At 46.1% G+C, this 13,132-nt stretch overlaps 2 protein-coding genes across 3 annotated transcripts in view; one reads left to right on the plus strand and one right to left on the minus strand.

Moving 5' to 3' along the window:
• The window catches only part of CAPN7 (calpain 7), a 32,398-nt gene extending 30,603 nt beyond the window's left edge, over nt 1–1,795 (plus strand). Inside the window, exons 20-21 of the mRNA XM_006907254.3 lie at nt 370–462; nt 552–1,795. Of these exons, the coding sequence (XP_006907316.1) occupies nt 370–462; nt 552–696 (238 nt within the window). The 3' untranslated portion in view covers nt 697–1,795. The remainder of the gene's footprint in view (nt 1–369; nt 463–551) is intronic.
• Nucleotides 1,796–2,561: 766 nt separating this feature from the next.
• The window catches only part of SH3BP5 (SH3 domain binding protein 5), a 64,652-nt gene continuing 54,081 nt past the window's right edge, over nt 2,562–13,132 (minus strand). For both annotated transcript variants that reach the window (XM_006907255.3, XM_025043578.1), the window contains 5 exons: nt 8,793–8,923; nt 7,580–7,622; nt 6,627–6,846; nt 4,511–4,771; nt 2,562–4,030 (listed from right to left, as the gene is read on the minus strand). In XM_006907255.3, coding sequence (XP_006907317.1) covers nt 3,819–4,030; nt 4,511–4,771; nt 6,627–6,846; nt 7,580–7,622; nt 8,793–8,923 — 867 coding nt within the window. In that variant the 3' untranslated portion in view covers nt 2,562–3,818. The remainder of the gene's footprint in view (nt 4,031–4,510; nt 4,772–6,626; nt 6,847–7,579; nt 7,623–8,792; nt 8,924–13,132) is intronic.

Below are 13,132 nucleotides of genomic sequence, written 5' to 3' on the forward strand. Positions count from 1 at the left end.
GTGATAACTACTTCCATAAATTTAGATTTTATTTCGGGGTTTGCGCTCCTGTCCCACCTTTTCTGCTTAATACAATGACAGTATTTTATCATCTAAATTTAACATTATTATCTGGGACCCTGTGGTAAAAATACAGTCTCTTCTAAAGAAAGTTTAATATTAATTCTTATGGCTTCAATTAAATAGAATTGGTTTTTTGTAATTAACAGTAAAAATAGTATGCGTGTATTTCAGAGTGTTTCTTCCTATTGAAGCTTTAGAAAGTGTATACTTGATTTTAATAGTATATCTGAACTTTGAGTGTATACTTATTTTTAGGTATGTATTTGAGACTACGTGGCAGTAAATTCTGTTCCTTTTTACCGCTAGGCAATATAGTGTTGGCTTTGAAGTTGTAACAGTTTCTATGGTAGGAGATCCTGGTCCCCATGGCTTTCAGAGGAAATCTAGTGGTGACTACAGGTAATGTTGGCATTTTGATTATATCTGGTTTATACTTTGTTATTTGTGGCATCATGTGTAAAGCTTGCTTTTATTTTCCCTGAATGTAGGTGTGGGTTTTGCTACCTGGAACTAGAAAATATACCTGCTGGGATTTACAATATCATTCCCAGTACTTTTTTGCCTAAACAAGAAGGACCTTTTTTCTTGGACTTTAATAGTATTATCCCTATCAAGACAACACAACTTCAGTGACGGGGAAATCTTAGCAATTACCGGATTTTATATTTACCACACAATCAACTCTTCAAATGAGGACACCAGTCTCCAGGACCCTAAACACAACCATCAGAACAGAATTAAATCTCTAAAAAAATGCTTCATTGGAATCTGGTGCTCAAGTCAGGGTGTTCAGTGAGAATTGTATATAGTCAGAATTACCCTAAATTACTTTAGAAGTATCATTTACATGGTTTTGTGTATATGTGGAGTTGGCTTGCATTTAGGGGCCACATTGTATTAAAGTACATACAGATGATTAACGATTAGGCTGTCAGTACTGTGAGATGTCTTTGCTAAGAGGGACATAAACTCATTGAGTGGAATGGTAGGCTGTTATAATCTGAAATATTTACGTTACGTTTGTCTTTCTGGCAGAGCATGTTGTAAGTTAAACCTGCTTGTGTTGTGACTCTCCTGTACATCTTGGGCAACTGTTACCAGATGAATCATGTCACCGTAACAGATTTTAATTCTGCATTATTTGTGAGTTTAAATGTTTATTGTTGCCCAGATGTTATGAAAGAATAAAGCTTTTAAGAAATTACTAACTTAGCATGAAGATGCTCATGCTTAAGAATGAAGGTTGAAGTTAGATACCTGTCTCCTATTGAATCATGTAAAGAGAACTAAGGTATATTCACTATTGCAATTCTTATTTTTTATCAGGTCGATGAAAGTAGTAGTCTGAGACATTGAAGACAGTACAATTTAGTTTGTATAGTCTTTTTTTAATTGCAGTGTAGTTCAGTGCTCTTATGGTAACAGCACCCTGAAGAAAATATTACTGAGAATTTAATATATGGTAATTGGGGTTGCATTTGGGAAAATTGCCACGATAGTACTGTCATGTGTAAATTCCCAGTTGTTTACATAAAAATCCATCAGAGCTGAATGATGCTCAAGATTTTAAAGATCTGAAAATTAAGGTGGAATTTTTCATGTCTCTGCTTTATAATTATCAGAACTTATTTTGTATTTCTGCTACTTTTAATTGAAATAAAATGTTTATACTTATGGAAACTGCATATTTAACCTAAAGAAATTATTAAAGGATTTAATCCAGTATGTTCCATCTAAAAGAGAAAAGAGAACTCTTATTTGCTTGAAAATTCACACTTCAACAAAAACTGTTCTTTAACATTCAGGATAGTGGTAGATTGTTAAACTAGTGAGATTTCATTTTAGTAAATATTTAATGCTTTTGATATTAATTTTAGTTGGATTAATTTTCTGTGGCTCTTTTTAGAAATCTAAAGCATAAGAAATATATAAACATATACGATTTGAACTTCTTGTGCTAAAAGTAGTTGCAAACTGAAGACTTAATCCCTGCCCTCAAAACTCTAATGGAAGACACCTATACATGAGCAATTTAATATAATTATGTTGAATTCTATAATAGAGTTCCAAACACGGTTGCTACAGTTACATAAGGAAAGGAATGATTAATTTTGGCTAGACCAATATAGAAAGAATAGAATCACCTAGGGAGCTTTTTAAAAGCCCAGTGCCCAAATGTACCCCAAATCAATTAAGTCAACCTCTGGGGCTAAGACCAGAGAGCAGTATTTTTGAAACTTCCTGGGAGATCCCAGGGTGAACCAGAGGTTGAGAACCACTCCAGTATATCCACCTTGTATTTCTTCTGCCACTGTGTCTCCTCATTGCTCAGCTTTGTAGCAGTGAAAGTGGAATTCTAATTCACATGTTGGTAATTGGGGCTTAAATTATTAAGATCCATGACCTTAATTGCATTCCATGCTCTTCCTATGGCAAGAAGGTTGCCTAGAAGTTTAGTCAACATCAGGATTTCTTATTTGAAGTCATAGAAAGTTACACATTTTCTTAAGCCATTTTTATTACACTCAAGGTATTGAGACAAGTACAAAATAACCTTGTAATCAGGATACTGTATCATTAAAAAAGGAGAACACACTACAGTATGAAGAGATTTACAAATGACTAAAGTATGCAAGTTGTGACAGAATTAACAAACAACTGGAAATGAGGTTGGCTTTTTTTCCTTTTGGAAATGCCAAGTCTTTTTAACAAATAAAATACAGTGCTCTTAAATATGTGTAACCATGAAAACAAAGAAAAGCAGTGTTAACACTACTACTAGCATAACAGACCCCACTGCATCTATTCAACAGCCTTAGGCCAACACACGCCTACTCCCTTTCCTAGCTTCAAGAAACAAGTTTCTCTAAGTACTACTGGTGCAGCATGACCCTTAAGTAACTTTTCACTTTTAAAGTTAAAACCTACAGAGAAATTAACACCTTGTCAATCTAGAATAACAATGGCGACCATTCTTTACATGCACTTCTCTTAGAAATAAGTCCCCTTGGCTGGTAGAAGAAGGTTCATGCTATAGAACCTTCTCTCATACAGCCACAAATCCCTTTCTATGATGTGTCCTTGCTACCCTCACCCCACCCCACCCCCAATCCCCACAACTGGCATTCACCTTTCCCACCCTAAAAAGTGCAGTTCATAGTAACCTTTACAGAAACTGGTTTCAATGGGTGTCCAACACATACTTTTTTTTAAAGCCCCTTCTGAACACCACGTATGATGAAAATGAATTGTGTTCTTGAATGTTAAGCCTTTGCTGAGTCAAAAAGGTGTGTTTTGAATGTTTGGGTTTTGTCTTGTGTTATTTTCATTTATATCCCCTAGGATATAAAGGAGAGAACATCTCCCTTTTCCCAAATTGAAGGTGAGTAAAGGGGAAGAGAAGCAAGCTGTTGACCCCGGCTGGGCTCAGCTTCCCAGCCCCTTTCCTGGCTCTGGTTCTTTCATAGGAACTAGTTATTGCTTCCATAACACTATTACAGGTAATGTACCACAAAAGTCGTGAACCTGGTCACAGTCCACCTGCAACAACAGCTCTGCTCTGAAATAAATACACCAGCCCAAGAGCTCTTACCCCGAAGTAAAATCTTCAGCCTTCAGGTCACTGAAACTTCATTAGTGCAGTTTAGAGTAAACGCTTACGATTTGGCATGTGTTAAATGATTATTGGCACAATGTTCTCCACACAGTTTCATGTATAAATATTGATATGCACGTGGGCCAAGACCTTGGATCCGTCAGCCGATCTGCACCATCTTTATGTCAGCAATGATCCCATCTCTTCCCTTTGAGCACTGCAGGGAGAGCTGCTTCATCCTGTTCACCAAGGCCTGGCCCTCGGGGGAGGTGCTGCTTTGGATCTTGCCACCATCACCACTGCTGTTGCTAAGACCCCGATTGTTGTTGGCTTTGTCACTTGTTTTATTCTCTGCCCCTTCTGCTCTGTCTCCTATAGAAATGTAAAGATTATTGAGTATCGACAATTCCAAGAGTCACTTAGGTCCAAGCCAATCAGCCAACTCAACCCTCTAGACTCCCCAGTGTTGCCTGACCGTTCATATCACAGAGGGTTCTCTGTCACAATACTGCTTACTGTTTTTATTCCTCAAGGCGTTTTATATATTCCTTATCTTTAGAGAGATGAAACCTGCCATACTCAATAGCTAGGAAAAAGAAAACTCTAGCATGTGGTTGTCAAGAGGACTGTTGTGATGAGAGAGACAGAGCCCAAGCTATGGAGCCAGGAGCCCCTCGAACAGGACTTGGAAACTGTCTCAGTGATCAACACTGACAGCACATTCACACAGACCCAGTAACACGGCACCGGGGGCTCCAAGGCCTGGCGAAGGTCTAGAACAGTGCAGACATCTGGCTGCAAAGGCAGTGAGTCATCTGGGACAGGACTGCTGGTGAGAGGGCTGCTACTCACCTCGTTCCACCTCACACTCCGGGGAGGAGGCCCCACTGCATTCACTGCGAGGGCCCAATACCGGGAACATCATCCCAAACTCTGACAGGGACACGGGGCTGGGCAGATCCAGGCTGCCGGGCCTCACAACTGCAGAGAATTGGTCAGCCGTCTCAGATGGGCTTGTTGGTCCTGAACTAAAGCTGGACACAGAATGGGTTTCCGAGTCATCTTCAGACACAAAGTTGCTGCAGTTGTCATCTTCAAAGGCCTCGGAGGCCACTAGGATGAGAGAACACCAGTCACGCAGGGTCTAGCAGATAGCAACCTAGTTCCTTTAAACACCTCTAGAAGACACCATTGAGTGCTTACTAGGTGCCAGTGTTACTTCATTTAATCCTAACCACCACCCCACACAGTAGATAGTAGGTACTATCATACTCTCCGTTTTATAGGGGGACAGCTAGACATGGCATGGGAACTGCAGAATCCCTGCCACCGTGGGTACCTAATAAAAGGAACATAACCCTCCCCAAGCCTGCAGGACCAGACTGTAATCCAGCTCGAAGGGAAGCGGCTGGCCTCTGGATCACATGGATATTCATTGTCAATACAGTAACTCTCTAGCCCCTGCCCTAGAAGTCAGTATCACCAGACACTGCCTAAAAGTAGATGAACTAAGCCACAGATCAGGGGCTTTTCTCTACCTGTCCCCCAAACAGATCCACACCTGCATAGGAAGAAGGCTGGCTCTTTGTAATGCATCCCCAACAAAAACAATCAGACTTCCGGGCTTTCTCCAAACACAGGAGTTACGGGAAGAAACAGCCCTGCATATAGCATGCGTTGAGACATCTTCCAGGTGACTTCTGATCTCATAAGAGACAAGAACCTACCTAGATCATGATGTGCCCCCCAACACACACATACACAAAATTACAGTGCTCTCACTTATTCTGTGGACCAGAATAAGCAAGGCCCAGAGACATGTCATTCTAATGTTCTGAAAGCCTCTTTAGCCTAATTCTCCTCTTCTGCCAGCACATAATCCTGCTTTAGATTTTTTTTTTACTCCCCTTTTCTCCCCCTTAATCTTTAAAACCAGCCCTGAAGCATCCATGGATGAGAAGTACTGAAATGTTGGGGACAGAAAATAGGCTCAAATCCAGTCCTTTCTCCACTACTTGCTGTGTAGCCTTGATCAAGTTACTTAACCTCTCTGAACTTCGTGTTCTCCTCTACACAGGGTTTATGAGATGTCTATTAAAAGTACCTCACACTGATGCTCATTATAGTTTCCTTTACCTTGAGCCTGGCACTTAAACATTAATTGACTGAATTTTAAAATACCTGAGAAAAGAGCTTGGGAAAGCGTCAACAAGGATTATTCCACAGAAAAAGTGTGCAAAGACAGTGCTGGAGGAATTTTCTTGATTAACGTAAAGGGAGCACATCAAACCTGTGTCAGTTTCCTAGCAGGTGGCCCTGGAAAACCAGTTCTCTGTGGTCAGACACCAGTGAGTGCTTACTCGGTGCCAGTGTTACTTCATTTAATCCTAACCACCACCCCACACAGTAGATAGTAGGTACTGTCATACTCTCCGTTTTACAGGTGAAGAAACAGATATAAATCATGTAGGGATGGGAAAGCCAGGATTGACTCCACCCCAATTCCAAAGCCTTAGCTCTTCTTTCCTGCAATACTTCTCAGGAATGTTCTAATATGTACTCGGAATATCAGAGAGGGGTGGACATGTAACATTTTCCAAACTATTGACCACAGAATTCTGATTTGAGGAACATCTTAGCATGCTGAAGAAACAGATATAAATCGTGTAAGGATGGGAAAACCAGGATTGACTCCACCCCAATTCCAAAGCCTTAGCTCTTCTTTCCTGCAATACTTCTCAGGAATGTTCTAATATGTACTCGGAATATCAGAGAGGGGTGGACATGTAACATTTTCCAAACTATTGACCACAGAATTCTGATTTGAGGAACATCTTAGCATCTTAAGCCACCTGAAATAGCCCTCAGGCCTGCCCAACAGAGGCCCCTCTGTGATGGCAAGACGGCCCTTAAAGCAGGTCACACAAGCTGTGTCGTCTCCCCGAGTGCACACGAGCCTCCGGCTCACCAGAAACGGTGTCCGGCTCCGGTTTGCTTCCTGACAGGTCTTCCACAGACGTGCTGCTGCCCTCCGCCCCGACGCCGCAGCCCCGAGGCCCCATGGCACTGGAGCGCCGCCGCTCGTGGATCTCATCCGAGATCATCTCCAGGTTCTTCAGGGCTGTCTTGTACTCCCCTTTTGCCAGGGCCAGTTTGGCCTGCAGGTCGTCTACGGTCTTCTTTAGTTGCTGGTCAGGAAAATGGGAAGCTCAGTAAGCGAAGGCTGCCCCTACTCACCTTGTGATGCTTTTGAATGACAAGTTCAAGCACATTTTCTGCCCATTGCTGCACTCCAAAGACTTTCCCGAGGCATGACTCAGGACCTGTTTACTCTTACCACAGCTGTCCATGCATCACATATAAACGCAGCCACCACCAGCCCCAACTCCCATCCGGGTGACAAACTCGAGCTCTATTATCCGGAAACTACCACTGGCAGAATAAAATCCACCAGGGAAGAACAACGGGTATCAAACTCACGCAGAAGTCCCACATTCTAGTCATTTAGTTCCCAGCACTGTGGTTCTCAAACTTGAGCTCACATCAGAATCCCCTGCAGGGCCTGCTAAAGCTCAGATGGCTGGGCTCCACCAGCAGTTGCTGATACAGTGAGTCTGGCGTGTGGGACTCAAAAATGGGCATTTCTAACAAATTCCCAGGGGATGGTGATGTTGCTGTTCTAGGAGCATACTGAGAACCAGTGACCAGTCCGATACAGAAAGTGACGATACAGCAGATGTGGAGAACTTCAGAGACCACTCAAGACCCAACCAAGACTATTTTAAGGCCTGAAAACGGTAAAGAATGTGTTCCCTCCACTCTCTTATAACAAATATGCCATTTGAAAGTCAGCTGTCAAAAAAGAGGCTTTGACTGAAGAAAAATCCCATCAGCAAGCAACAAAGCCAAGGTCACACATACCTCAAGCTGCACATAGTACCTTGCCTTGAGTTCAAAATAAGGCCTGTGAAAGGAAGAAAAAGCATAAGTGTACTATAACACAATGACAACAATAAATGCTACAAGGTGTATAAGGAGACATTAGCTTCAGCTGGCCAGGTCATTGTTCCGGGACTTAGTAAATTGACAAGCCATGAGCTGAAGGTGATGCTCCCAGCTCTGGGGCCTGATGGATACAGACACCAGTCAGAACCGCTGAGATATCCCCCTATCTCACCTAAGATATGGGGATACATGTACACATATCCTGGAGCCCCTGCACCATGGTTCACTCTCCTCTCTGGTGTGCCCGGCGGCTAATGTGGCTAAGGAGGTTGGCTCCGCATGGATGAATAGCAGATACAGCTGGAGAAGGGGCTGCCTCAAGCCACGCCCTCCTCTGCTGAGGTCAACAGGGGAGGGGAGAAGGACCCCTCCCTGAGTGAGCACAGCAGGGCTACCGAAAGGACGGGCTCAGGTCAGTCCTCTTGGGTTTTGTCTAGGACTAAAGATATCGGACAGTCTACAGACCCAGCCAGGTCATGGGCAAGAGAGGACAAGAAATGTGAACATTCTTCTAGTCCCCTGGGTTCTGGGTCAGCCAGAAGACCCTGGCTCTGTTTAGGAACTTTGGTGTCTGGGCACTAAGACTAGACCAGTGCTTTATCCTTGAGCTGTTCACCCGCCTTGAAGCTCTAGGTCTGTCTGGCTGTTGGGTCTGGACCATCCCAAGTCCTGTCTCTTGCTCAGACGCCCAGCAACTGTGAGTAAAGCAGGGGGCTTGTCTCCAAGATCATTACTATATAAAAACATACAGGAGTGGTAGTGAGAAGAGCTTGGGAAAACTCCATTAAAACCAGTCCTGCACCATTTCATCAGCTCTTGGTCCCAGGAGAACATGTGTTATAGAGACCGCTCCTCTCCATTACACTGACAGGTAAACTGAGGCCCAGCCAATGGGCCATGTAATGGTTTGCTTTTGAAGCTCCTTTTTCTGTGCTTCTCAGGAGCAGCCCCGCCAAGCACCCTCTCCCTATAGGAGTTACACAGGATGCCGTGGGGCAGAGGCAGCCTGGGCAGGGGCTCTGGTGAGGCGAGTCCCTGACAGCAAAGCACATAAAAAGTTGAAAAGATTCGGAAGAGGGGCACAACCACACGGCCCCAGGGACACTCAGACCCTCGTGCCCATACTCACTTGGACTTGTTGATGGCTCTCTTGAGTTTCTTCTCCAGCTGCCGCATGCGGCCCATGGCTGCGTTGTACCTGGCTGCTGTCTCCTTGTGTACCAGCTCGCTCCTTGTCTTGGTCTGCTCAGCCTCCATGACCTTCAAACGACAGCAGAGGTCAGCCCGGCCAAACCCAGAACAGTCTCTTCTGACGTATTACTTATGTCATTTTTTTTTTTTTTTTTTGTTGAGGGTATGAGTGGGCAGACTAAGATTAAACTAAATTCCAAATAGAATAGGATTATTTTTCCCTACTTTTCTATTTTGGAACGGTTTTATCAGGTAGGACTACATGGCCAAATTGGCTATGGCAATGACCAAGAAAGAAAACAAGGAAAAATAAAAAATCAAAGAAAAATATGAAGTATTCTCTGATCCACTCAATGTACACTTCCTTCTGCTCTGCTGCTTAGGGCAGGGACTGATCGGCAGGCAAATGGGCAAACAGCACCAGTGGGAACATAGACATCAAGAAACGGAGGTCCAGCAAAACCAGGCGTGACAGCATCAGGACAATAAGGCAGCCAGGATCCAGAAAAGTCAAACTTCACATTTAAACAAATTAAAATCAAAGCATTCATATCAAATTTTGAGGTTCACGAAATTTTATGACCAGGAGACTGGTCAAAATTCCAGGTGCAAAATTCCGGTGGGAGTATTTTGTTAAGCCTGTTGATAAAAAATGAGTTAACAATCAAGAGCCCTCCATGGCCAGAACCATGGCAGCTCAAAGGCTCATTCCCTGATACATGGGACAACGTAGGTGTTCTCCCCACTTAAAGAAAAGCATCAGACCAAGGCCTGCCTTGAGGAGAGATGATGAAGGAATAAGTAGCATCTCAGACCACATAAGCAGCTCATAATTCCTTTCCCCAATTCTACTTATAATTCACACGAGTGGTATAAAATGAACTGGAGAGGCAGGAGCGAGGTGAGGCTAGAGGGCTGTACTTTGTTCTACCCGAAGAGCATCAGAGAGGAGCCCAGAGGGCATTCAGATCATTAGTCCTGACTCTCTCAGACCCAGCAGGACAATTTTAGGAGGGCACCACTTTGTCAAGCCTGCCCCCGAACTGACCACCACCCAACGGCAGGGTCTGAGGCCCAGTCAACCTAAGCAGCCAGACCTGGCGCTGGACAAGCCTGCTCCAGGACAGCCATAGCACCAAGTCCGGGGCAGCCACGTGGGCAGCGGGCCCTGGAGAATAAAGGAAACCAGCCTGCGCTCGGGATTCTGTGACAGACACAAGCCTCTCCACCGCCTCTTAGGTCGACAGGACAGAGAGGTGTGGGTCCAGGATGCCTGACTGGTCCCTTCCTGGGAGTCCCAGGGCAGGAAGCTGGGTCCCAAAGGCCCCAGAGACCATGCTCACCGCACCTCACTAAAGATACTCAAGCAGCTGAGGCTTCTTCCCTGGACAGCAATGGGCACCAAATGGGGTGTGTCAGCCAGGCTGGGTACAGCCTCCTCGCTGGGGCCCACGCCAGCAGAATGACCTGAACTGACTAGTAGACATCCACCTAGCACGGCTCCTCCACTCCCATTCCAGCTTTTCCCTCTCCCAACCCAGAGGCGTTTGTTCCACCCTCCCTTACGACCCCAACCCCCAGTGTCCTGGAGCTAAGATCAGAGTCTCTTCTCCACGGAGAAGGCAGTTTCTCTTTCAGGCAGGGGGTACCCAAGAGGGTGGCTTCTCGCCACCGTGTGAGAGACGGTGGTAAATGTCGTATCCACCAGCACCAGGAAACCTGGCCTGGACAGCTCCTCCAGGAATGCGCCCTCCCAGGGCTCAGAGCGGCACACCCAGGTAAACCCCACGCCAGGGCCTAGGTGGGGAGGCTGGCTGTGTCCTGTCCTCTCCAGGAGCTGCCTGCTGCCAGTTCAAAAACAGTCCATGTCGCCCTATTTAAAATTCACATTTTCTTTTTCCTCGACCTGGTCTCTTTGGGCAGACATCAGAAAAGCCAATGCCTCCCTCCCAGATGCTACGCCTCCTCTCCCAGAGGGTGAAAAACTATATCATAAAGGCCTCTTCCCATAAAGGCCATTTTAAGGCCAAAACAGACAAAGCTGGAGGGGCCACTGCTGCCCAAAGCCCCAAGTAGTGAGCAGCACGGACTCCAGGCCCCGCACCCCCAGGAGGCCACTCAAGTACGGGTTTGGCAGCTCTGCCTAACTCTGCCTGAGGCTTCCAAGGCCCTCTCTGACCCAAGCCCTGAGCAGAGAACTGTCCCGTTGTCCCTGTGTGTGACACTGCATGTGGCCTAATAGAGAAAACCAAGACTTCTGGCATCACTTATCATCTCCTAGCAGCCACGGCTCCAAGTCTGGCTACAATGTCACTGTAAGTCTGAGGGAAATGAAGGGGACACGCTGATTGCCTAAGGCAAAGAATGGGGACTCCAAGGCTCGTCCACTGTGCTTGGGAGATCACGCAGCCCAAATCACCGCCACTTCCTCAAGACAGCCCTGGACCTTTCCGAGGTCGGATCTTTCTCTAAATCCTTAATTAGAACTTTCTTTAGAAGAAGAGGGCAAGATGAGGGTCCCTTCTCATAAAGAAACCAGCTTCCTGGAGCATCCAGAAATCAGACAAGGCAAGGGACATATTCTAGACCCTTCACTGCCTCCATCAACCAGCACTCAGCAAGCCGAGTGTGCCAGGCCCACGGAGCTCTGGAAGTGGCTACGTGAGCCCCATTTGAGGACACGTTAAATCCAGAAGGAAGTTCACAGCCGAGCCACACATATGAGCAGCTGCCCCGTCCATCAAAAAAACTCAGAGAGAGCACCCACTGTAGGCCGAGTTTCTCAGTGACTCAAGGGTATGGTCAGGGAAAGCTTTGCCACCAGCCTATCTCTTGCTGGTGTCATTTGCGAATTCTCCTCCTCCCTCAGCAGTTCAAGGAGCAGCATTTCAGTTCTATGCAAACTGTCAAGAAATCTGGCAAGAGTAACAGTAGCCCCGGGGTGGGAATCCGGGCCTGTGACCCAAAACACCTGCTAATCCGCAGTGGTTACCCCCACGACCAAAAATCCTTTGGTGGCCTCAGTGAGGGCACACCTCAGATGACCCTCCCGAGAATCTACGGAGCCCTACATAACATCAGGCATCCCAGGGCAGTCTGGTACCGCCCAGCAAGGGGCGCACGGCATAAGCCCAAGAAACATCACTCCCAGAGATGAGGATGTGAGCGGTGTTGCTGGGAGCTGTGTCATGCAGAGGTCATGGGGACTCTTCCATGACCAGCCACTCTCCATCCATTAGGGCCCTGGGACTTATTAAGGAAAAAAAAAAAGAATCTTTGTTCTTTTTTAAAGAGCAGATTAAGTGGTTTCATACTGGCTCGTTTAGATCTCCGGTTGGGGTGGAGGGTGAACAAAAAGGAAAGGCAGACCTTCAGTTAATTTTCGGGAAGGAGGTGTTGTGTGTTTTGTTTTGTTTTTTGTTTTGTTTTGTGGACAAAAAGGAAAGGCAGACCTTCAGTTAATTTCCTGGAAGGAGGTGTTTTGTTTTGTTTTGTTTTGTTTTGTCCTTTTCACATCTCAGGCTGTGGCTTGTGAATTTTCAAGATTTCCAGCCTCCACTTTGGGTTTCACCAGCTGGCTGACCCAGGAGGAAAGCTGTTCCAGCCTGTTTGGCTCTTCGAGCACAGCGTCCACTAGAGGGCAGGAGGCCCAAGGCCACATGTCAGGGCCAAGAGTGTCAGGCTTCAGGGGGAGGGGCAGGTAGTACAGAGTCAACAGGTTTGTGTGTCCGGCTTTCTATTTACAGAAGCACAAGGTCATCTTTAATTATCAGGTCCCCAAGGCTTCCAACCACTGTGGCAGATGACACTGAAAAGAGAGAGGCTGCTGGCATTAATTCCTGACTCTCGGAGAGTCAAGGCCAGAGCTGCAGCCCCCACCCCTCTACATCGCCCCTCCATCCAAGCCCTTAGCTGGAGCTGTTGGAACCACACGTCAGCTCACCCACCCACCCTGCAGCAAAACAGCCCAGAGGAGGAGGTATCTGGAACATTCTGTGTGACTCCTAGGAAACCCAGTCGAGGTAATAAGTCCAGCCGAGCCAAGCAGCTGTCCCACCACTTCTGATTCGGGGAACAATGTGGCCTGAGAGCAGGTCATGGGAGCTAACAAAGAGCCAAACAATGATGGCATAAAATCCAGGAGTCAAAGCTGGGTAAAGATCACTCAGAGCCCACTTCCTGTCCATATGTCGGCTCCCCAAATCCCAGCCCAGCCTGCAGGCCAGGCCTGCATGCCCCCTGGATTCGTGTCCCATCCAACACAGCCCTACCTTCCTG

The sequence above is a fragment of the Pteropus alecto genome, unplaced genomic scaffold (genome assembly GCF_000325575.1).
Source record: "Pteropus alecto unplaced genomic scaffold, ASM32557v1 scaffold92, whole genome shotgun sequence".
NCBI classification, from domain to species: domain Eukaryota; kingdom Metazoa; phylum Chordata; class Mammalia; order Chiroptera; family Pteropodidae; genus Pteropus; species Pteropus alecto.